Below are 24603 nucleotides of genomic sequence, written 5' to 3'. Positions count from 1 at the left end.
GAGAATCTACTTGGACTTTTCAGTAAGCAGGCATGATTTAAATAATAGGCTATTTCATGTAGGACCATGTTCAAATAATTTTTTTTTCCTTTAGATGGTAACAGTTTTCAGGAAGTTTCACAGAATATTGGAAAATTACAGTACTAAATTTTACTATCCAAATAATTTGATAAACTAGAATTTCATATCCAAAGAAATCTTTGAATTTTACGGTAAACTTTTAGTTGAGCTAAGTGAATCAAACAGGAACCATTGTGCTTGGGCTTATTTTTAGTGTCGGCTGTGTATATTTTAATAATCCATTCTTTTGTGTGGCGTTTTCCCATGTATAATCTGTATCTGCAACTCAGTTTCGGAGTTAGAGAAAAATGAGCTAATATTTAATAGGTGAATAGTAATTAGTTATCAGCAGGCCATATTTAGTTCATTTTCATGAGAACCTTCTTTGTTGCTTTTTGTTTCATTTCTTTTCAAAGCCTGTAGTGTGTCTAGCTCTGTTCTTCACTGCGATTAAGGGTGTGTGGAAGATCTGTAGGGTGAAACCCAAAACTTGGTGGGAGTCTCTGAACTCCTCCTCACAGACCCATCCCTGGCCTGGAACTGGAAGTCATGGCAGGCATTTTAGTGAATCTTTCATAGAGTTAAATGTATTCCATTTAAAAGGAATACATCTTTTTTTTTCTTTCTGAAATTGTCACTCTTTCTTTTTTTTTTTTTTTGGTGGTGTGGAAAATATTATTTAATATCAAGTAGATGATAGGTTTTGTGTTAATGCCCTTTTGGTGGATGAAATACATAGGAATCCTTTGTTAGTCTCCCCTATTTTTGTTGTGAAACATTTCAAGGTCTCTTAAATAAAAACATCTGGAAACCAGTGGTTCATAGAATATCCTCCTCCATCAGTATTGAAAAGGTTAACTTCTCGGCATCACAGTTTTTTTCAGAGCGCCTTAGTTAATTTTACCCTCCATTTATTCCTCCAAGCTGGCCTCTCAAAGAGCCCTGGGCATGCTGTATGCTCTGTGCCAAGAGAATCTCTTCTGCCTTTCACTCTCCTTCTCTCAGGTGCCAGAATGGAGCAGCAACACCCTTAGGATAACGCAGCTGCTCCTTTCAAACTTGGATGCTCCCTGGCCTTCTTCCAGCCCGTGGTGTTGAGAACATCACTCCCCCACAGGCAGTGCCAAGATCTTTTTCTCTTGGATTAGAGGTTTTCATGATAAAATTAGTTAGCTGGGCTTGATTGACGTTTTCCACGGATATTTATGCTGGTGGGTAGGCAGGGAGGCCCTGATTGCTCTTTAATTATTAAGTTACAAGGAGATATATAGCAGTGGGAAGAAATCGGTTCTAGGTGGAGAAAGCACCTTAGTGGCATTTGGAGAAGATATTTTTAATTTTTTGGCTTGGCAGAAAAATTTCTCTACTCTTCCCCCGAAAAACACGCACCCTCTGTTGTTCCTAAGGGTAGAACCAAACATAGCCAATGATTGCTTACGTTTAGGAATCTCAACTGTGAGTGGTGTTGGAGGGAGGCTACTGAAGGGAGCACTCACTTGCTCCTTTTTCAAGTGAGGCACAGGTGAGCCACACTTAACGCTGAGCTAGTGATGTGTGTGGTCGTCTTCTGTTTCCTGTGGTAGGAGGAAGCAAGCCTTCTCTCTGACCTCTGGCAATATATTAACCACTCAGAAGAATTTAGTTCTCTTAGGACAGAGATGTGGGGGTGAAGTGGGGTGTGGTGATGAGGTTATTATCAGCCTGATGTTGATATTTACGCATGTGAAAAGTACAGACTGTCCCAGGACTGGGCCATCCAGAACTCAGGGTGAGTTCCTCAGGGTTATTGAGCAAGAGCGATGACAATGAAAGCCCATCAGTGGTTGCCCTTGAGTCTGTGCTGAAAGAGAAGCTAAATCATTCCAAAACAATGACTTTCCAGCCCTGTGATGACATTAGCTGACTCCCAGCGCACTGTGTCATGAGAGGGACTGATAGCTACGTGATTTGGAAAACAGAATGGAATTTCTCACAAATCTTTAATTAGGTACTTAGATCTTGAGGCTGCTTTAGATGCAGTTTAACTTAGAGACTGAGCAATGACAAATAAAAGATCTTCTGAGGTTGCTGCTATATAGTGGGTTACAGATGTTAAACAGGCCTGGGAATCACCTGCGGGTCTTCCTAAAGTGCAGACTCTGATTCAGCTATTCTGGGCTAGGGTCTGAAATTGCACGTTTTTAACAGACTGGGAGGTGATATTTTTGCTTCCTGTCCAAGGACTGAAGTTTGAGTATAACTGTTAGACATTTATTTTTGTTCTTGCCTTGGATCTTGAATGCTGAACTGAAATCTAAGGCCTACTAAGTAACATTATCACCTAGTCTTCATGTGTAGTCTTTCGTAACACTTGATGATGAAAACCCTATTTGTAATGAAGAAGATATAATTTATTTTTTCCTGTAGTGTCTATATTACAGGTGTATTATGGGAAGAATGGTGATAAATAATAGTAATAGGATCCAAATTAAATCCACCAACCAACATACTAGAAATTCCTTCTGATCGGAAACCAAATGCTAGGCTACACATTGCTATTTGCAGACCTCTCCATGTGGTGCCATATTCACATGTGTGTTATACCTAACAGATGTCTGCGAAACAGATTTTTGTGACAGATTTTGACACAGGAAATACATCAGGCTCCATAAAACTTAATGGAAAAATGTATTGCTTAACTGCAGTCCATTTTTAAAGAACAGAGTGCAGTACGATCAGTGGAATCATTTGGGCCTTATTCTTGAGAGCTTTGGCGGAGTCTCCCTATCCAGAGATTTCCCTTTGAGAATGTCACCTGGTGGCATGGTACTTGATTGGTTATTGACAATGTTGTGTTTGGTGTTGGCCATATTCAGCTCAGTATTCTATTTTAAATCATGGAGAAGGACATATTTCTTCACTAAATTTTTATCTGGTGAATCATTTCTGGAAGTGAGGGAATTACTGTGGTATTTTGAAATAGAAACACATCTTTTCAGATGTGCATCAGCAATGTGATCGGAGTCTGTTTCAAATGGTAATACACCAGGGGCTGAGAGTATGCCAAAGTAGAACATCTGCTTCTAAGACATAGGCTTCTGGAGCATTACTCTCTGTGTGCTATTGTTTTCTTTTGTTTGTTTTGTCAGTTTGTTAAATCTAGATTATATTCCATCAAGGATGCAAGGAAGAAACCCTCAAAATTCAGTTATTACAATTGAGAAATCTTCAACAAAAGCTTTTAAATTTGGGTAAATAAAGATCTGAGAATTCCTAGTTATTAAGCTTACACTTTGTGCTACACTTTATTAAAAGTGGTTTTGTTTTTCGGTTTGGGTTTTGTTTTTTTTTTTTCCCTCCAGTCTCTCGCAGATGCAGCCTTCCCTGATGGACTCATAGTCGGATATGTAGACCCCTGTACCGTTGGGCAGTCTGGGGAGACGGTGGGCCTGTGCTGGTGCAATGGGCATGCCTCATAGGAGGGCAGTTCAGTATCTGTAGCATGGTCTTGCTACCCAATCCCCCCGTTCCCCGAATACAGATTACTTCTGACCCTGCCGTCTGTCACATTGCCAGACTCCTCTACACCCACAGGCTTGCTGCTGTCGACTAGGCTTGCTGCTTTTCTCTGGCATGTTCTTCTGCCTTTCCCCTGCCTCTTACTCCTTTTAAGAGGCCCATGGTTGAGAACTTTTTCCCTTTAGCTTCTGTGTTCCTGAAGCACATTGAATGCACCTCAATTATACAATTATACTGTATTGTGTGTTTTCATACATAATTACCCACTTAAATTATAAACTCCTGGAGGGCTGGGGTGTAGCTGGTTTTCATCTTGTTATCCCCACTGCCTGGTGCTAATGGCAGATCATTGTAGAGCCTCAAAAAATATTTATTGAGTGAATAACTTTATTTACAGTCACTGGAATTCCAAATATATAGATATAGATAGATGTAGAGCTATATAGCTATATAGATATGTATCTGTATCTATAGGTCACAATTTCTGTGCATATAAAATTATTTTAAAAAACAGGGAGAACTTACGTTTGTGAAGACAAGCTAGACTTTCAGGGAAGGGGGCGCTGCATCCTGAGCAAGATACACCAACAAATGGAAAGATGAACTGATGCTGCTTTTACAGCCTCATCTTTTTGACTTATTTGTAGCTCTTCTTTCTCTCCCAATATTTGATTCCTTAAGAAACACTTGATTTAAGCAGGAAATAAGATTTTCGTAAGTTAATACACAGTCTTTCTCCCATCATTCTGATGTTTAACTGAAATATTAAATATAGCTTCGTCTTTTTAAATATTTGCATTTTCGGGATGCCTGGGTGGCTCAGTTGGTTAAGCGGCTGCCTTTGGCTCAGGTCATGATCCCAGCGTCCTGGGATCGAGTCCCACATTGGGCTCCTTACTAGGCGGGGAGCCTACTTCTCCCTTTGCTTCTGTCTACCACTCTGTTTGCCTGAGCTCACGTGCGCGCGCTCTCTCTCTCTCTCTAACAAATAAATAAATAAAATCTTTAAAAAAATAAATAAATAAATATTTGGATTTTCTTATTAAGTTTAAATGTTGGGTATCTCCAGGAGAGGAATAATGACTGATTCTTGTGCTTTGCTTATAAATTAAATGTGTTGGTATAGCAGTTTTCTCTGTCGAATAACCATTTCACTAAAAGCATTTACATGGTAGACAGGTACAGGATCTGTTCAGCAGGATTTTTAGATGTCTTCTCAAATGACATTATAGGGATGGTGTCAGTACAGCTGAAAGCCAAAAGAATTATGCCTAAAAAGAAAATCATCAGTGTGTATACTTCAGTGTTGCTAAGTAAGGGATTATTACTAGTGCTTGACTTTTAAGCAGAGACCCCAGTGAGTAGAATTGGGTAAGCCAAAATCCAGGATGATTTCTAACCTAGATATACATTAAATCTAGTTATATGATGTCATCTTCAAATAACAAGGGATTTAAATGGCAGCTCAATCAAAAGATCTTACTATATGTAGACAGTCTATAAACTTTTCAGGTCCATGATTACATTTTACATACATGCGATACTAAGGGGATTCTCTACCTTTGAGCATTTAAGACTTGAAGAAATTAAGTCTTTTGTTAGTATAAATCAGTGGATTAGCCTAATGGTATTTTCACAGTTCAGTTCGTTGTGTGGTTATGTAAATAAATATGCTTTGGAAATTAACTGTAGTAAAATTCCTTCTGATCCAAATCTGAATAGGCTGTTTTCCAATTAGTATAGTCCAGATTTTGTCTAAAAAGTCTCTCTTGGTTGGTTTGTTTTAGTATCAGAGAAAATAGAGGTTGTAAATTTTATAATTTTCAATGTGTAAAAATATTTTGTTAGGTAGGGATACAACTCTTAAATAATGTGTTTGATTTTTTAAAATCCATGCTATTTATTCATACTGACGGAAGAGTGTCCAATCCTTTCAACTGCTACTATTGATGATAATGATTTTAATAAGTTAGTAGCACTTAATAGTACTGGTAATGATTAATATTTATCAGATGCTTGCTTTGTGTCAGTTTCCTAAGCCAATTACTTAACTGCTGTATATCAAGCCACCACAAAACTTAGTGGCTTAATTAACAACAATTATTCTTTGTTAGGAGTTTGTACGTTGATTTCCTATGGTGTTGGCTTGGGTGTTGGTTCAACACCTGATGGCCTCAATCACATACCTAGCAGGTGAGGTGTTGCTGCCTTGAAGCTGGGGACTCACTAGGGCCTTTCTGCATGACTGCTTGGGCCTCCTCACAACATGGCAGCTACATTCCAAGAACATTTTCCAAGATGCAGAGGCAGAAACTATAGATCTCGTAAGGCCTAGCCTCCGAATTTAGGCAGAGTCATCTCTACCACATTCTACTGATCAAGGCCAGGATTACCTTAGACCAGTTACAAGGGTAGGAAAAGTAGACACCACTCCATGATGGGAAGAGTGGTAAAGAATATTTGGCCATCTGTAATCCTCCACAAATCCCATGAGATTAGTAGTCATAATTCATATTTCAGAGATGAGGAAACTAAAGCTTAGAGAGCATAGCTTAGTACCCAAGGTCATTCAGCTACTAAATGGTTTAAACTCAAATTTAGGTTAATTTGACACTGGAGCTTTTAACTAATGTCATATACTGCCTTCAGGGGGTAGGTAGATGAGATCTATTTGTCTTCTCCAAAACCAGTATCTGAGGGGGTTTTACTGATGTAGGGGTTATTCAGTTTGCAATCAGGCTGAAATAGTAAACGGATTTTATTCATATTATTGATCAGCCACCCTTTGATTCGTATTATTGATCAACCATCCCATTTGATTCATATTATTGATCAGCCAGCCTAGGGAGACATAATAGTCTCCCTAAATTTGGATATTTCTAAACTCTTGGTTGAGATGAAAGTTAAAATTCTTATACCTGCTATTATCCTATGGTTACTACATATATTAACACATTTCCTTACCAAAAACAAGCAAAATTAACTTTTTATACTATAAGTTTTCCCCTGGGCATACTCTTTTTTAGCAGTCTATATTTTTTGTATGGTTTCAGTGTCCTACAGTTAACTATTCATTAGGATGAAACACAGGGCTTTTAAATTGCCCTTTTCATTGTTATTTCTGCTGCTTTGGTGGTTTTCTTTTGAGAGCCAGTGTTTTTCAAAGATTTCTTCTTGTTGAAAAAAGATAAATGTCAGAGATGCCTATTATGGTAAGGAACAGAATAAAAATTAAGGCTTCCAAATATACTAATGATTTCTTATGTTTACTATAAGTTCAATTTTCTATGTTCGATTTTTGAATCCTGACTCCAGGATCTCTGCACTCTCTAAGGAAGACCTGTTAAGGAAAGTCTGTAACTTGGAGAGGTTATAGAGCATCTCCTACTTGTATTAGTTGTGGGTTATGAAATGGATTCACAGTGTTTGTTTCAAGCATATGGGCTTTGTAGTGCTAGGGCTCTCTATTCCCCTCCTACTGGCGGATTGAAAGTGATGATCTACTCCTAAAATGTTATGGGACCTCAGTAATGAGATACTGCATTCACCTCATTTTATAGAGGAAAACCCTTTGAATAAGAAGCTTTCAGCTCTTTCTGCTGTTGTGGATCAATGAGACAGGCAGAACTGTGTCTAGAACCCTATTCTACAGTGCCATGTTTTCCTCCACTGTATTAGAGTTCGTCCTTCATGGAGCTTGTTTTTGGCCATATAGAAACCACTTGTCTCAGAAGGGCCCATCACCACCGCTCAGCTACAGAATAAGTTAAATCTAGTTTAAGAAAATCTTAGACCTTAAAAAAAATTTTTAATATACCTGTTGTTGCTTTCTATGTTCAGAAATTTTAAGAGGTTGATGGTGGTCCAGGGAAATCCTACTGTTAACAACTATGACAGGCATGTTTTCCTCTGATTGCTTTACCTTTTTGTTTTTCATTTTGAAAGAGAAAAATATCTCCAGGTACTCATGGAGTACCTTTAAAAACCCCAGCATTTCTCTGCAAGGCCACAGACCTCTAAAGCAGCCCCTCTCTCTTGAGTCATTAGCATATATGCATATTATATATTTGGTAAGCTGAAGAAAAAGTGTGAGTAATTGAATCCTTTGGTCCTATGTAACTAGAATTACTTTCATGCTGTTTTATGACAAAGATATATATATGATGTACTAATTTGCCTATATAGCTATCGAACTATGTTCCTAAAAGTAATTCAACTTGAATCGAGTTTTCTTTTTAAGAGACTATTATAAAGCTAGGAGATAAATTCACCAACTAGATTTAAGTATAATGAAACCTAACAGAGTGAGATGACTCGTTATTCTGCTTAGCCGTTATTCGATTGTCTGACTTTTGTGTTCCCTGCCTAATGTTCTAAATAAGTGAAATTATAATTGAGGCCTTCATTTAGAGAGGGATTTGGAAAAATACTAGTGTGCCATTGGTGAATGCACTGTGGCCAAAAGGCTAATACATCTAGAAAATTGAAACTCAAGAGGTCAAATAGAAGGTTTGGGGTGATTGCACGGGAGATGCATTCTTCACTTGAGAGCCAAAGCAGCCTGGAAGTCCGTGGGGCCACAGGATGGGGACAGTGCCATGGGCGTGGAAATCTGTTCACTGTCCCACATGTACATTGTAGGTTTGCTTGAGAACATCAGTAGAATGGCTCTTCAATGACGTTTTTGTTTCTTGTTGAAAATTGGAATACTTAAAGACAAAAAATAGAAAACAGTTATAAACTACCCAGAGATTACTACTATTTGTGTCTTTTTGTGTATATCCTATAATTTTTTCTATTTATCTATAATGTGATATTCAGCTTTTAATAGAACTAAGACTGTCCTGGGCCTACTATTTATTACCCTTTTTTTCACTGCATTCTTTTATTTTGTGGCATATGCACGCACATACACAACACGTTCAGAGTGTTAGAATGCGGTATCCACACCAGATGATACCAAAAATAAATGAGAATTGCTTGGAAAAATGGTGTTTATATTTCCCGCAGTCATTTGAATGATGATCATTTTAATCCCAGTGGAAAGATGGAAAAAAAATCTCATGACTTTAGCTTTTTTCTGCTGGTAATGCACAATGTGAGCACGGAAGAGATGAGCTTTATTCTCCTTTGTCTTTCACTTGCTCCAAGAAAGCAGGGTTGAAATGGGACAAAGATATCAGTAAGGAAAATTTCCAGAACCAAAAGGAGGAAGTAACTGTCAGGAACAGGTAATGTAGTGGGAAACTATGTAACGCTTCCTCAGAAAATCCAAATGTATTCAGTTTACTTGAGGTTCTGGAAACCACACATGGGGGATATAGCACTAATTTCCTTTAGCTTGCTGGTATTATATTTCCATTCATGAGGAAATTTAGAAAAAATGGGGAGAAAAAAGATCTTAAAACTCCTAGAACAGTGATTTTTTTCTCCCAATTTATACATAAACCCCAGATTTTTAATTCTTAAGGCAGCTTTTAGTAAAAATTTCTTTTCATCAAGGTTTGGAAAGTTAATGCTTTTACTAAGTGGCATTTCTATGAGCTCTTTTTATATATTGCTCCTCTCTATCTGTTTATTGGCCCTGTTTTGCATTCTGGAAAATCTTTCTCTTTTTTTCTTTAAACATTTTATTTATTTGACACAGAGAGAGCACAAGCAGGTAGAGAAGCAGTCAAAGGGAAGGGAGCAGCAGGCTTTCTGCTGAACAGGGAGCCCGACGAGGGGCTCCATCCCAGAACCCTGGGATCGTGACCTGAGCCAAAGGTCAGCCCCTTAACCTACTGAGCCACCCAGGTGCCCCATGGAAAAACTCTTATTTATAGTTCTTTAAATATTTCTGTGATCCTTGAAATGAACATTTACTGAATATCTGTTACATGTAAGAAGCTCGTAAAAGAATAATACGAGTTTCTCTTCTCTAAAAAAAAAAAAGTTTTGATCCGATGGAAATGAAATTCAGTGTGCATATAAAATAACCATTGCTGCTCTGCAGAGAAACCTTTGTGGTGTGGCAGGTCGTAGGAAGTGGTGGGCATAGTGTCCAATAGATCATAGCTGAGAAAGGAGTACAGGGAAGGGACCATGGGAGTACTTTGACATAAAATTGGTGCAGGTGAAAGTTCAACAGGCTGACTAATGCATAGGACCTTTGTTATCATAGGGGAGGAAGAGACAGGTCAGCACAAGGTGTGGAGCAGGAAAATTGGGAGACTATCGGATAGTTGGAGGAGAGGGAGAGGATGGAGAAGTGGTATGAGAAATGTCAGAAAGGTGGCCCTCTCCCACGGAGAATTGAAATCCTTGAAGGAAATATTTTAGGAAAAATTTAAACCATATTTGACTGAGTGAAAAAAACAAAACAAAAACCATCCTTGTGATGAAAAATAAAAATGTGGAATAGAGAGTGTAATAACTGAAAGATAATTGAGAATTCTCCATTAGAAGCAATAAATACTAATTAACATAATTCAGCTTGCTACTTCACTGTAATTTTTTTTCTCATGGTGGTTTACAGGGAATTGCAAAGAACTGAAAATCTATTAATAAAAGAAAAAGTGTTGTTTCAGGGTCAACTTTTGTTTGTTGATGAGTCTGGTTTTTTTTTTTTTTTTTTTTTTTTTTTTAAATCACATTACTCCAGGTCAAAAGTATAGCTTGAACTTCAATGTTTCTTTTTCCTTCGGGCGGGGGGGGAACCCTAACAAAGAAAACAGAGTTCTATGTTCTGATTGCTTTTATATGAATCTCATAGCGACGTTGACTTTCCACCTAGTTCACAGAACTTTCATTGCATTTTATCTTAAATAAAAAGGAATGTAGGAATGGATTTTTTCTTTTCTCTCTCAAGTAATTGGTCTATGTTTTTAAGATTTATTTTACGAAAGGATACTTGTTACGAATTAGGTTTAATCAAAAGATGTCCCGTATTAAAGACAAAAGGGTTTTCTTTATTGAAGTGGATATTGTTAAGCTTTTAAACCAGTTGAAAGTACTGGTAATCATATCATACAGTAGTGGGTTCTTACAATAAATTTTCCATATAAAATTGTAAGAATCACCAAAGAGATGTTGTTAAAATTGTTGAAATCACCACAGAGATGTTGTTAACCCCACTTTGGCATCGCCACAATATTTTTTAACTGATATTAAAAAATTATTTGGGAAGCTCTTTTGAGATAAGGTTTATTGTCCTTTTCTTCATGGAAACTGTCATAATCCTAGGAAATTTCAAGATCTATACAAATGACCGCCATTCAACCTTGGAGTTATCAAATTCCTAGCTTCAGTAGCATTCACCCTACTGTGCCTTATTGATGCGGGGCCACATTCTGCCAGTTCTGCATTACCACAGGAGTCGTAAATTCCTCTGCCTCTCTTCCTGATTACCACATTTGTTCTGGTTCTTTCATAAAGTTATTCCCACTGCATTGTCCTGTGCCTTTGGAGAAGTCTCAGCCCCCTAAATTCACGAAGAGTAGGATTGTGCCATCATCTTTGTGTTATCTGGGCCTAAACCAAACCTAGTATCTATAGATACTGAAGATTTATGGGATAAGTGACTGAATGGATGAATTGAATACTTGTCCATTGTTTGCCATGGGACTGTAAAAGGCCACCATTGACAATTGATGATCTTAATAAAGTGGGAATGATGATTTTTGCCTCATTAAGATGGCCATCAATTTAATGGACAATAATATTGGAAAAATTGATGGAAAATTGATGGAAAAAATGATACCTATACTTTTAGACAAAAGTGGTAAGTAGAATTAATAATAATACTGTTTTTTAAATTTGATGTGTTAGGCTCTTACCTACATGCCTTATTTATATGTAACAACTCAGTGAGACAGGCATTTTTATCTAAAATTTTAAGGGTGAGGAAACTGATGCAGACAGACTGGTTAAGCAACTTGTTCAAGAGTAAGGATATAAACCTAGTACTATCAAACTTCAGAATAGGATTGTTGACAAAGTAAGCAGAATATGTTTTGAATGTCACCTGGGAACTTGTCAAAGGATACCGTATTTGATTATAATAGGCATCTTTCATGTTTGAGTTAGGTTTAAGTAAGGCATTTGTAAATTGCCCATTTAAAACTGTTTTAGAAAGGAAATACATTGACCGTGAGAGCAGCATCCTTATTTTGAGAGCTAACTTCTTGCTGTTCTCAATAGACCTTCACAGGCGATGCATTTAAGATGTCACAGAGAGATCAGAGGATGCCCAGGGTTGGACTTTTCCCAGCCACAGTTTTAAGCTTGGCTTCCCTGGCCATGTTAGTGGTAGACGATGTATCCTTTAACAAAAGAAAAAGTCCTCCTTAGTTACCCAATTTAGTGCGGCTTTTGGACTGACATAGTTTGCTAACTTCCTTTTTAAGTGAGCAGTTCAATTTCTAAAAAGTAACCTGGGACAGCTTGAAAAATTGTCCTTTCCCCTGCTCAGGTGAGTGAGTTTCGGCTCACACTCTTTATTTCTCTTATGACTTGGAGTAGACTCTGAGTTTTCATTGGTAACTGCCCCACACTCCCCTTAACAATATTGGGAACTTTAAAGCATTTGGGCAGCAAATGGGTGAGATCCAGTTTTATTTAAGACTCTCAGGATCCACCTCAATAATAGTCTGAATTCCCATGAGGGAGAAATGAAAGGCAAGTCTTACATCAGCTTGGTCTCCTCACTTTCTTAGGAATCGAAATGTTCCCAAGGTCAAAGATAGTGTGAAGTAACTCTGTAAACCTATCTTGGAGGGCACCGCCTCAGAAATACAGTGAATGGAAATTGCTCTTTAACTGGACGTGAGTCTCATTTTAAATGCCGCTGTTTATATTCTTTATGTCCTGCCTTTCTTTTTATGTTGAATTTGTCTCACCTTGTAAAGATTAGGAGGAGCATGTTCTACCTTTTAAATGTGAGAATTGAATTATTAATAGTTTGGGGATGAAAAATGGTCTTCTCTTTCTTCTACCAAAGGTAGTATATTCTCACAAACTTTGGACCTCACTGATCCAAAGTGTCCCTTGAAGTTTTTCATTAATGCAGCCTTTAAAGCTTTTTTATTTCTTCCTTGATTTATGACACAGCTGTTTCCTGAATGGAGAAAATGCAAGAACTACATGTGATCTGATTAGATTACATTCTTCATGTGTCTCCCACATTTAGTGGAGGCTACACATCAAATCCTGATGTACTTTTTATTCATTTTTCAAGTTTAATTTATCACCCCAAGATGGCTACAGTTGATGTGTTGCCCCTTGATATTGTATCATGATAATCTATTCATGTCTTTTTCTGCCATACAACGTGCTGCGTGTATTAAGGGTGGGATTGTGTCATCTCACATCAAATAGTGTGTGCCTCAGTCTCTGATGTTGGCTGTAGCCACCTAAACCTACTGAGACTTACCATAAGCAGAGAAACTTCATCATTCCAGAATCATGCTAATTCACTCTGATTCAACCTCGCATTCTGTTCAGTTAAATGTAACTTGACTTTTGGATGAATTGATTCATACCATTTGAAAGAAATACAGTGTTGGGTAGCTGAATCCAAGACAAAAAGAGGCACCTTGCTTTGGTAGGGAATATTCTTTTTTTTTTTTTTTTTTTTTTTAGAGAGAGAGGTGGGGAAAGTGAGAGCAGGTTGGGTGGGGAGGCTGAGGCAAAGAGAGGATCTTAAAGACGATCTTAAGCAGGCTCCATGCCTAGCACAGAGCTCTACATGGGACTCCCTCTCTTGCCCCTGAGATCATGATCTAAGCCAAAATCAAGGGGCAGACTCTTGACCCACTGAGCCACCCAGATGCCCCATTCTGGGCAATATTCTTGACACTGCTAATGCATTTCATGGTTTTTTAAATAATACAGCTAGCTTTCCTTCTCCTCCCTTCTTCTTCTTCAGGTTTCCTCTAATATTTACATCTTTTACTGGTTTACACAGTATTGCCATCTGGAAGCTACTTTTTGATCACCTGGTATTTCAAAATGCTTCTGTTCTAGAGCCTATTTCTTAATTAACAATTTTTATAAAACACTTAACAAAATTGTAAAAGTGGCTTAGCTTGTGGCGATTAATAGCAGATATGTGGCAGTAAATAGTCAAAATAAAATATTTCTTACATGTGAGAGTGTTGCAAAATTCCTTGTAAAGTTAAAGTTATGTTTACAAGATTATTGAGTGGGCAAAGTTTTTTATTTCTTTAGATGTTTGGAGGTAGGGGAGTTTTAGTGATAGAAGTATATTCTTAATTAGTAATTATCCTCTATTAAACAGTCATCATTTTGGTGAAATGGTGAGCAGCGAGCAGGGGGCTTAGGGAAAATTGGCCAAGTATGGAAAAATTTCATAATAGGAACAAACATTTCATCTATAAAGAAGATGTATAGTTGTTGCTTTTCTTCTGTGTCTAGATGGTTAGAGATATATTCTTGGATTTTGTTTTTTCAAAATTGGAAGTTATTTAAAGAAAAAGTAAGATGGGGAATTAAAGCACATAATATAAATAATAGCAAACAACAGCAAAACTCCACAGTTATATAAAAGACAAAACCACATGCTGTGATAATAAATTTAAATGACATTGGATAGTACAATTAGGCATCTCTTCTTTTCATGTCTTACGGATTGCAGCCTCTAAAAACATGGACCTTTTAAATAATGGATTTCCAAGGTGATCATTTACATATATGTGGTACATGTGTGTATTTAAAAATTAGGTATAAAATAAATATATATTTTGGTCTGTGTGAAAATTAAGGTAATGCAAAACTATTGCATTCACATATTTTTAACAACTTGAATTTTAGTTTCTTTAAAGACTAAGGGCAGGGGTGCCTGGGTGGCTCAGTGGGTTCAAGCTGCTGCTTTCGGCTCACGTCATGATCCCAGGGTCCTGGGATCGAGCCCCGTATCGGGTTCTCTGCTCAGCAGAGAGCCTGCTTCCCGCCCCCTCTCTGCCTGCCTCTCTGCCTGCTTGTCATCTCTGTCTGTCAAATAAATAAATAAAATCTTTTATAAATAAATAAATAAAGAAAGAAAGAAAGAAAGACAGACAGACAGACTAAGGGCAAAAAAATGTATCTTTTTCCACTGCCGTAGTTTGTACAAAAAGTAAAAAGTGTGGCAATCCATTTGTAGGAGTGGGAAAATTGAATTCTTTCACACATTTTATTTATTTATTTATTTATAAAGGTTTTATTTATGAGAGAAAGAGCTCAAGGGCCCATGAGTTGGAAGGAGGAAGGGAGAAGGGAAGTAGGCCCACCCACACTGAATGGGCTCCCTGAATAGGGAGCCCAATGTGGGGCTTGATCCCCGGACCCTGAAATCACAACCCAAGCCGCAGTCCGACACTTAACTAAGTGAGCCACCCAGCACCCCTGTTTCCCAACATTTTATAATTAAGTAGATGATTAGTTCTACAGGTACTAGTGATTACTAGAGCTTCTAGACTCTATCATGTTACTATTTCTGCTTTAAAGTAGGGTGTCTTATAGCCAGTGGATCACATAGCTGAGATGGGTAATCATTGACATTGTGCTTCAGACTTTAGATCTAACAAATAAAAATGAAAAACATTTGGATAGGATTATGATTAAAGAACAAAGACATAAAGGGTTGGAGAGCAACCAGTTCAGACATAAGGAACAGTTGGTTTACCCTAATTATAGACATCTTGATTTTTCTTTTTTCTCCTGTGTGTATCAATTGGAAGTTTGGTGGAAAATTAACCCTTTTGCCTAATGATATAAATAAATTTGTTGCAGATTTTCTAAAAGGACTTTATGCCCTTCCTTAAACTCCAATTTCAAAAGTCAGTTGCTCAAAAGTCAGAACTGGCCACAGTTCCTCCCTTTGATCTGGTTCAGTAGTTCAGTTTTCATTTCCTACAACTGAATTTCTTGTATCTACCATCATCTAAATGAGGATGTGTTGACATCAATGAAAAGATCAAGGACTCAACTAAAGAACACTCACATTTGGATTAGGCTGAATTGTGTGGAAGTGTGGCTGAATCTAAGAAAATAATGGAACAATGTGTGCAACCATAACGATTTTGCAGATTGTTTATTGTTGCCAGTCAAGCATTAAAATATGGCCTAAAATTCTGACTCTTCTTTCTCATAAATCTTCTCATAGATTTATAAACATTGTGGAAATTGGGACATTTTTGGTTTTCCAATACAGATGAACTCATTGAGGTATAGATTATTCTCTTGCTTTCCTTTCATTCCTACTTTGCCCACTTTTTATCATGAGTACCTTCATGTATTCTGTATTCATCTTACATGGGAAGCTGTTGGCTTCTTTCTGAAATGTTTTAGAAAGAGTGGTACTCATTGACTTTATTGACAGGTGCAAATTATATGATCTCTTAGGTACCTAACATGTTTTCACTTATTATCTGAGAGTTATTAAGCACAGATATGTGACTATGAGGTAAAGAACCACATCTCTCAGTGTCCTGGGCCTACTGAAACATTGTAAGATCTTCAATGCAGTGCAGACTTGATGACTTTCTCTAATTATCGTCTATATTTACTTTTAGTCCTAAAGCAATTGACTCATCCCATCCTCACATCCTGACCCGTCAACACACCCACAAAAGCAGCTGAAGTTTCAAAATAGAGTATTATATGTGTACCTATTGAGGTCTGGTGATTCTGAAGAAACAGAGATATAAAGAAGCAAGGTCAGTTCAAAACTGACCAGTTCTTCAGTGTTCTGTGTTTCAGTTGCTTCTTTACTGTTTTGCACTAGCAGTTTTGGACTGATGAACATAATGTTGTAAACTTCTTAGGAAGTGGTGGGAAGGAATGCCCGTGATAGTAGTATTTTGAAGTGTGAATCATATTTTGAATCCTGTCAGAATCTCCGGAAATCACACCTGCCTTTCCCTCCATTCCAAACCATTTTTTTAATACCACCGTAACTTTTTCTTTCTGAAGCAGATTTAATCCTCTGCTCCATCTTTTTAATCCATTTTGGTTCCCTGTTGCCTCCAGCAGTAGCCCTTAGCAAGGGGAGTACATTAGAATCACTCAGGGAGCTTCTGGAATTATGCACATACCTGGAACCCATCACCAGAAACTCTCATTTCTTGGTGGGAGTAGAAAGCCTGTTTGACAACGAGTTTTGTTCATTGTTTCAGGGGCCTCTTTATGTGCTGTCCCCACCAAAATTTCTCATCCTGTGTCTTGCCATTTCCTTCAATAGCTTCCTCTTCTCTAGCCATGCTAAACCCGGCTATGACACAAAGCCTTCTATCCCGTCCCTCTATACTTTTGTATGGAAGCTGTTGCTACTGCCCCATCAATACCTTCTGGTTCCCTTTCCTTCCTTCCCTTCCTCCACTCCAGGTCTTTTATCTGTCAAACTGCTTAATCTTCGTAGATTCTCCTCTAATGACAAATCTTTCCTCACTCCCCCATGTAGAAGTAGTCACTCTATCTTCTGTGTGTACAGGAGTGCAACTCTCCCATTCAACTGTGAGCCCATTGAAATCGTGTAATTTATCTTGTTCATGTTTATGTTAAACGAACACATGGGTGAATCATAAAGTGAAAGCCTCTTGGGAATTTAAGTGGATAGTTTGTATGAACACTGTTTTTAGATGCATTCTTAAGTTGAGGTTCGTGATCCGCCCCCAAGACCTATGTTAATACTGTACATAATTTTATCTTTCATAATATATATTCCCATTAAAACTTGCACATATGTTTATTTATTTTTTTCATTTACCGCCTTGTGTTCACAGACGAAATCTCACGAAACTGTCCCTTATCTTCAGTCACATGCTGGCAGAAATCAAAGCCATCTTTCCCAATGGGCAGTTCCAGGGAGATAACTTTCGTATCACGAAAGCAGATGCTGCTGAATTCTGGAGAAAGTTTTTTGGAGACAAGTAAGTAGAGATCATTATAGTCTGTGTCCGATTTTGAAGAACGACCTCGTCCTGCCTCCGGTTCCACATGGTTATGGATTTCACTCGAATATTTTGAGACTGTACTGGCACATTGTTTATGAGTGTTTTGATTGCTAATTTTCCTTTTCAGCCACCAAAAGTATGCTTTAATAACTGAATAGTTTTATATCCTTGCAAAGCAAATATCAGTTATACTATATTTACTTGAAGAGCATTCACTGAGTGAAATAGCTTGCTCTAAGAAGTAAAAGGTATATAAGACGGAATCTCTCAAAAGCTCACAGCTTTTTATGACTTAGTACACACTTACGACACATGCACAATAGAAGGCAGAGAAGGACAGATACTTTCAAAATGGCACAAAGAAATTGTTCGGACAATACAGAGAGAGCAGCAGTTGCTTCATGACTGAATGAATCAAGGACTGCTTCTCCCAGGAGGTGGTGTGTGAGCTTGGTTGAAACCTGATATTCAGGTGGGAGAGAAAGCCTTGGCGCCCCAGTTCAGGCTTTCTTTGTGTCACTGCACAGAGAATAAGTGTGTAAACGAGATAGAGAAATGAGGATCATGTTATCACAAAGTAGCAGATAGAGATGATTTCCTTTAGGTACTTCCTCCCCAGACATGAACTTTGGCGAGCACACTCAAAGTCCTTGAATGCCGGCGGAACCCTGGCTGAGTGTGAAGGGGGAAGAGTGATTGCTTACACGTAGATTGTTTTCATGCCTTCGTTAAAAGTCTACATGTTAACTGGTGAAATGAGACCTATAAAATGTTGGTATATACTTTTGATGGTCTTAGTCCTTTGATGCTGGTGAATTCACTCGAACAATGTGTTTCCTTTTTTCTTTTCTTTTCTTTCTTTTTTTTTTTTCCTCTTAATGAAGTGCTATGCTTATCTCAGTACTAAGTGGTTAAGCTTTCTAACTTTTGGCTTCAGAGATGTTAAAGCCCTTTCCATGTTTCTTAAATAAAATGTATTCTGAATGATTTTTCGGCACTAAAGGGTGAAATACTGTTATTGCCACTAACATGAATGTTTTGTGTTCCAGAAATCTAGCCATTTATAATACTCCTATATCCATTCACAAATGCAAAATTAAAAGGAAAGATTCATCCTCCTCTAAATTAGAATAACAGCCAAAAGTATGCTAATTAAATACTTGTGGACCATAGAAAGCAGAAAGGCATTGCCCAATTCCGGGAGTCCAAAATGAGAGAGTTTCTTCAAGTCACAGCTCATATATTAACACTTTGAGCCTAACACACACAGTTGGTAACCTTCAACATCTACTTTATCTTAAAATTTTAAGAACATTTATAGGCCAAAATGTTTGTGGTATTTCTTTTTGAAAACTGAAAATTCTGGTGAATCATGAAATTGTTCGCTTGTCAAAAGGTCAGTAAAAAATGGAAAGATTGCCCACACACTTTTTTTTTTTTTTTAAGAGAAGTTTGTGTTGCTGGTACCTCAAGCCACAGAGAATTATGCATTTCAGACTTCTTCGTTTTGCTTTATTTATAACCATAGATATCAAGGGGCTGACATTTCTCTCCAACTGCTACATGAGTGAAATCACTATTAAATCAAATGGGGCAGTCTTAAAATACTGATTAAATAGTCTCCTTACCTCCCAAACCTTTTTATGCCTTTTTCTCCTGTCTTCACTTACTTGAGAAAGCTGTTTCATTTTTCTTTAACATTTTACTTTTGGGATGAGAGCCAAATTTAAAGCTCCTTCTGGAACTCAGACATATTTCCATAGTCATCAAAATTAATGATTCTTTTATTAGATCATTGGAGAAACCATCTTTATATTCTCTGTGGGTTTTCGCCTTATTTCACAATATTTTATTGAATGAATAAGCAAATGCATGAATGATGTAGCCTTTCAAAAGGTTGAATTCTTTTATCTTCCTTATGCTCTAATACTAGTTTATATTTTTGCATAACTTCTCATATGGAAGCATTTCTGTCATTTATCTAGCTACACATTGAAGCCATGTGAGAATGCTTTCATTTGATCTAACCAGTGCCTTTAAACTTGAGAACAGTATTGTTTCCACAAATGTAATCATTGAGCAGTTAGTTCTAAAAAGAGCCAATCGGGTTATGATTTTTAGCTTAAGGTATTACTGCAATTTTTTTTTTCAAAGTAACTGTCAGAACAAGATATTAAGATTGAATTAAAATTGGGGAAAAAAACTATTTTTCAAAAGATTTTGTAAAACTCCTAAAAGCAGTTTTTGTATTCAGGCCTCATAAATACAGGAAGCAAGAAAAAATGTTTTTTTTTTTATTTTAATTGCAGTATAATTAATATAGAATGTTATATTAGTTTCGGGTGTATAATATAGTGATTCAACAGTTCTACACATAACTCAGTGCAGTGTCCCTTAGGATAAGTATGTCTTAATCCCCATCACGTAGTTCACTTAGTCCTCCCACCTCCTTTCTCTTTGATAACCACTAGTTTGTTCCCTATTTTAAGAGGTTTTTTTTGTTTGTCCATTTGTTTTGTTTCTTAAATTCCACATATGAGTAGAATCATTTGGTGTTTGTCTTTCTCTGACTTATTTTTAGCATTAAACCTCTAGATCTATCTATGTTGTTGCAAATAGCAAGGTGTTATTCTATTTTATGGCTGAGTAATATTTCACTCTACATGTATACACGTCTTAATCTAGTCACCTATCGATGGGCACTTGGGCTGCTTCCATATCTTGGATATTGTACATAATGCTGCAGTAACATATGGGTTCATATATCTTTTTACATTCTTTCAGTAAGTACCCAGTAGGGGAATTACTGAATCATATGGTATTTCTAATTTAAATTTTCTGAGGAACCTCCATACAGTGTTCCACGGTGGCTGCACCGTTTTGCATTCCCACCAACAGGGCACGAGGTTCCTTTTTCCCTACATCATCACCAATAGTTGTTGTTTCTTGTGTTTTTGATTTTAGCCTTTCTGACAGGTGTGAGGTGACATCTCATTGTGGTTTTGATTTCATTTCCCTGATGGTTAGTGATGTTGAGCATTTCTTCATGTGTCTATTGGCCATCTGCATGTCTTCTTTGGAGAAATGTCCAGTCATGTCTTCCACCCATTTTTTAATTGGATTATTTGGGAGGTTTTTTGGTGTTGAGTTGTATGAGTCCTTTATGTATTTCGGATACGAACCCCTTATTGAATATGTCATTTGCAAATATCTTCTCCCACTCAGTTGATTGTCTTTTTGTTTCCTTTGCAGTGTAGAAGGTTTTTTGTTTTGTTTTTGTTTTGTTTATTTTTGTAAGCTCTGTGCCCAACATGGGGCTTGACCTCATGCCCCCCCAGATCAAGAGTATCCTGCTCTATGGACTGAGCCAGCCAGGTGCCCCCAAAGCTTTTAATTTACTTTTGATGTAGTCCCAATGGTTTGTTTTTGCTCTTATTTCCCTTGCCTCAGGAGATCTATCTAGAAAAAAGGTGGTTATAGTCAGTGTCAGAGAAATTACTGCTTGTGTTCTCTTCTAGGATTTTTATGGTTTCAGGTCTCACATGTAGATCTTCAATCCATTTGGAGTTGTTTTTGTTTTGTTTATTATGGTGGAAGCAAGTGGTCCAGTTTCATTCTTTTGCATATAGCTGTCTAGTTTCCCAAGCACCTTTTGTCAAAAAGTCTGTCTTTTTCCCATTGCATAGTCATCCCTCCTTTGTTGAAGATTAATTGACCATATAGTCATGGGTTTATTTCTGGGCTCTCTGTTCTGTTCCATTGATCGTGTGTCTTATTTTTATGCCAGTACCATACTGTTTTGATTACTGCAGTTTTGTAGTATATCTTGAAATCCAGGATTCTGATACCTCCAGTTTTATTTTTTTTTTTCCAAGAATACTTAGCTATTTCAGGTTCTTTTATGTTTCTATAGAAATTTCAGGATTATTTGTACTAGTTGTGTGAAAAATGTTGTTGGTATTTTGGTGGAGATTATGTTAAAGCTGTAGATTGCTTTGCGTAGTATGGACATTTTAACAATATTTGTTCTCCTAATCCATGAGCATGGGATGTCTTTCCATTTCTTGGTGTCATCTTCAATTTCTTTCATCAATGTTTTATAGTTTTCAGAGTTCAGGTCTTTCACTTCTTTGGTTAAGTGTATACGTAGGTGTTTTATTCTTTTTAGTGCAATTATAAATGGGATCATTTTCTTGATTTCTCTTTCTGCTACTTCATTATATGTGTATAGAAATGTAACAGATTTCTGTGTATGATTTCATATCCCAGCAGACAAAAATCTTTAGGTGCCATGCCTAATAGTTCATTTCTGTGCTTCTCAACCTTTTCAAAGTCATGGCCGGGCCCACCTCTCTGCTCTGTCTAGCTGCCAAAAGGCTGTGCCTGACTGGAGTCCCAAGTCGATCAATAAGAATGATGTCCCATGGTAAACTGGTTGGGAAGGTCTGCATTTGTTAGGTTTTTATGCAGATTCATTAAATGTTTCAATGCTTGAGTCCTGATTCTGCTTTCTTAGTCTGTTGACCGGGAGGTAGTAGAAATATGTAGAGAAAGAGAAGTGACATCATTGAATAAATGTGTCTAAATAAATTCTGCAAAATAAGATCAATACCAAACTGAATCTTTGCACTCTGGAATAGTAGTTTAGAGTCCAGAAACTCTAGGCACCAGTCTCAAAAAGTAGATTACTAACTGTTAAAAACAACAAAAATCCATTGATGGGATTAGACTGTGGCTGACAGTCATTTTTCTAAGCAAGTCAGATAGCAGGTTTTGGGCCACTGGTGCTAAGCACTTCTTTACACTGAAGAGCTTTAGACATACATTTCCAGCCAAATTATAATTCAGCAAGAACCGTGAATTCTAAACCTGCATCTTTTTATGTGTCACCTTCTTTCCATCCTTACTTCAAGTTCTGTCCTTCAGTTTCAGGTTCAAATCCTTCTGTGTATTACAGCAACAGCATTCCGACCCGTCTTTGTATCTTCAGTAAGAACCTGTCCTGTTGTTTTTCTTAGACCACAGAGCTCTCACAAAACAAAACAAAACAAAAAAACACAAACCTCCCCCAGAACTAATCATTCTATTTTTTGTTAGTTTTTTTGGTCTGAAATGTTTGTATGAGTTATTATTGATTCTAGATTAAAATGTAAAATCCTATTAATATGACAAACTTTAGGAACTGTTTGTTTGTTTGTTTTTTGGCTTCATCTCTTTGTAGTCTGCTCATGCACAAAGAAAGAGCCTAACTACACAGCACTGTTACATGTATTTCCTGATGTGCATGTCCCGCCCTATTTTTTGTGTTTTTGTTTTCCTAGATTGCATCCACTGTTTGGAAAGCTACTTACCCATGCCACTTTGGAAGCTACCCTAATCTAAAGTGAATATCCAAACTCTTCGCTTCTAAGTGCCTTTGCTCTTATCTGTCCTATTAGACTGCAATGAACTGCTGACATGATCACATTTCCTGAAAGATGAGGAAGGTGTTTTGAAAGCAAGAACCTGCCTTCCTGATTTTTGTTTCTTAGAACCTGACACATTTCCTAGAATGTGTATGCACTAATAAATGTTAACAGATTGCATGAATAATTGGATGGATGGATGGAGGATATTTATTCTCTGCTCAAATTTTCAATGACTTTATTATTTACAAATTGATTTTTTTTTTTTTTTAATCTTTGGTTCCTATGGTTCAATTCCCTGGAAGCACCCTAGCCTCTTCTTTCTTTTTTACCATCCCAGAATTGCTCAAGTCCAGTTCAGAAGCCCCCTTTTATGTACTGCTCTCACTAATATACACCCTTCTGTAAGGTCAACTTTAACTATTCCATGCCTCGTGTCCCTGTTGTGTTTTAGACATGTTTGTATTATTGAAGGTATGTTTGCTTTGTGGGTCTTTCCTGCTTGACTGTGAAGCTCTTTGTTGACATTTTATCCAAAAAATTTCATCCAGATACATTGGCAGTTATTATATGTTAAATTCTGTGTCCAGTGTTTTCTTATAAGCTAACTTCATTTTTAATATAATCTTTAAACATTATCCTTTAAAGGTATTGAGTGAATCCTTTAGGTACTGTATACATAACAGACAGTAATTGTTGGATGAATTCATGTATTTTTCTAATTCATTCATTCATTTCTAATTCATTCCTTTCTTTTACTTATGTCCTGGTCTTCAGTCAAGCTGGATTATTTGGATGTTTCCTGACATACCAGCAGTTACAGGTGTCTGAGTGCTCATAATGCTCCTCCCGCTTATGGTTTTTATTTGCTCTGACATATATGTTCTGATTAATCCCTCACAGAGAATCTTGCTTATGATTCTGTCCCTATTGTTGTTGTCCCTAGATCTCTTCTTAAACCCCTCTAAGCTCTTGTTTATCCTTTGTATTTATTATTTTTATTGTTTTAAAATTATTTGTCTAGCTATTTTACTTCCCATTAGACGATAAGCTCCATGAAATCAGGCTTATGTATTCATCCTTGTTTTTCCTGAAGTACCTTAGCACAATGTCTCATATTTAGATTTCAGGAGCTGTTGTTTATTTAATTCAAGTGAGTTGAGGAGTAAAGGACTGGATGTGGGTGTGTGCATATGTGAGATATGACAGGGACACAGTTTGCTTGTTTGATTGGGAGGCAACAGGCTGACAGGTAGGTATGCAGGTAGGTTGTCTATGTTCATGTCTGGCTGTAACATTTACTAACTTTGTGACTTTGGACAAGCTATTGGGTTTCTCCATGCATCAGTTTCTTTATAAGATGTCGATAATAATAAACAATAATACCTCCTATGTAGTGTTGTCATAAAGGTTAGAAGAGTTAAAATCTGCTGCTACTAAAAGCTAGAGATCAGTGTCTGGCATTTAGTAAGTACTCTGTGTTGTGGAATAATTAACCAATTCAAACTTTTCATCTTATTCTAAACTCTATTATCTTAATTATTATGCAAATAATTTAGTTAATATTCAATTTTATGTGATGGATGTTCTATAGTCCCTAGAAATCTGAAAGCAAAAACCAAAAACAAATAATAAATTTTCTAAAATTAGGTGTAGGATAGAATATAAGAAACTGTCCTGCTTACCGTGGAAAAAAATTATCTATT

The 24603-nt window shown here is 37.1% G+C and overlaps 1 protein-coding gene across 7 annotated transcripts in view; it reads left to right on the top strand.

Annotated features, from left to right (window-relative positions):
* The window catches only part of CBLB (Cbl proto-oncogene B), a 215759-nt gene that overhangs the window by 72144 nt on the left and 119012 nt on the right, over nucleotides 1–24603 (top strand). For 5 of the 7 annotated variants that reach the window (XM_032852101.1, XM_032852100.1, XM_032852099.1 and 2 more), the window contains exon 4: nucleotides 17322–17468. In XM_032852101.1, the coding sequence (XP_032707992.1) occupies nucleotides 17322–17468 (147 nt within the window). Of the gene's footprint in view, nucleotides 1–12344; nucleotides 12364–17321; nucleotides 17469–24603 lie in introns of those variants that run through there. The other 2 variants (XM_032852102.1, XM_032852104.1) reach the window with 2 other exon arrangements.

The sequence above is a fragment of the Lontra canadensis genome, unplaced genomic scaffold, assembly GCF_010015895.1.
Source record: "Lontra canadensis isolate GAN:19392208 unplaced genomic scaffold, GSC_riverotter_1.0 scaffold6, whole genome shotgun sequence".
Lineage (NCBI taxonomy): Eukaryota > Metazoa > Chordata > Mammalia > Carnivora > Mustelidae > Lontra > Lontra canadensis.
Note: the sequence above shows the minus strand (reverse complement) of the source record. Positions and strands in the feature narration are given on the sequence as shown.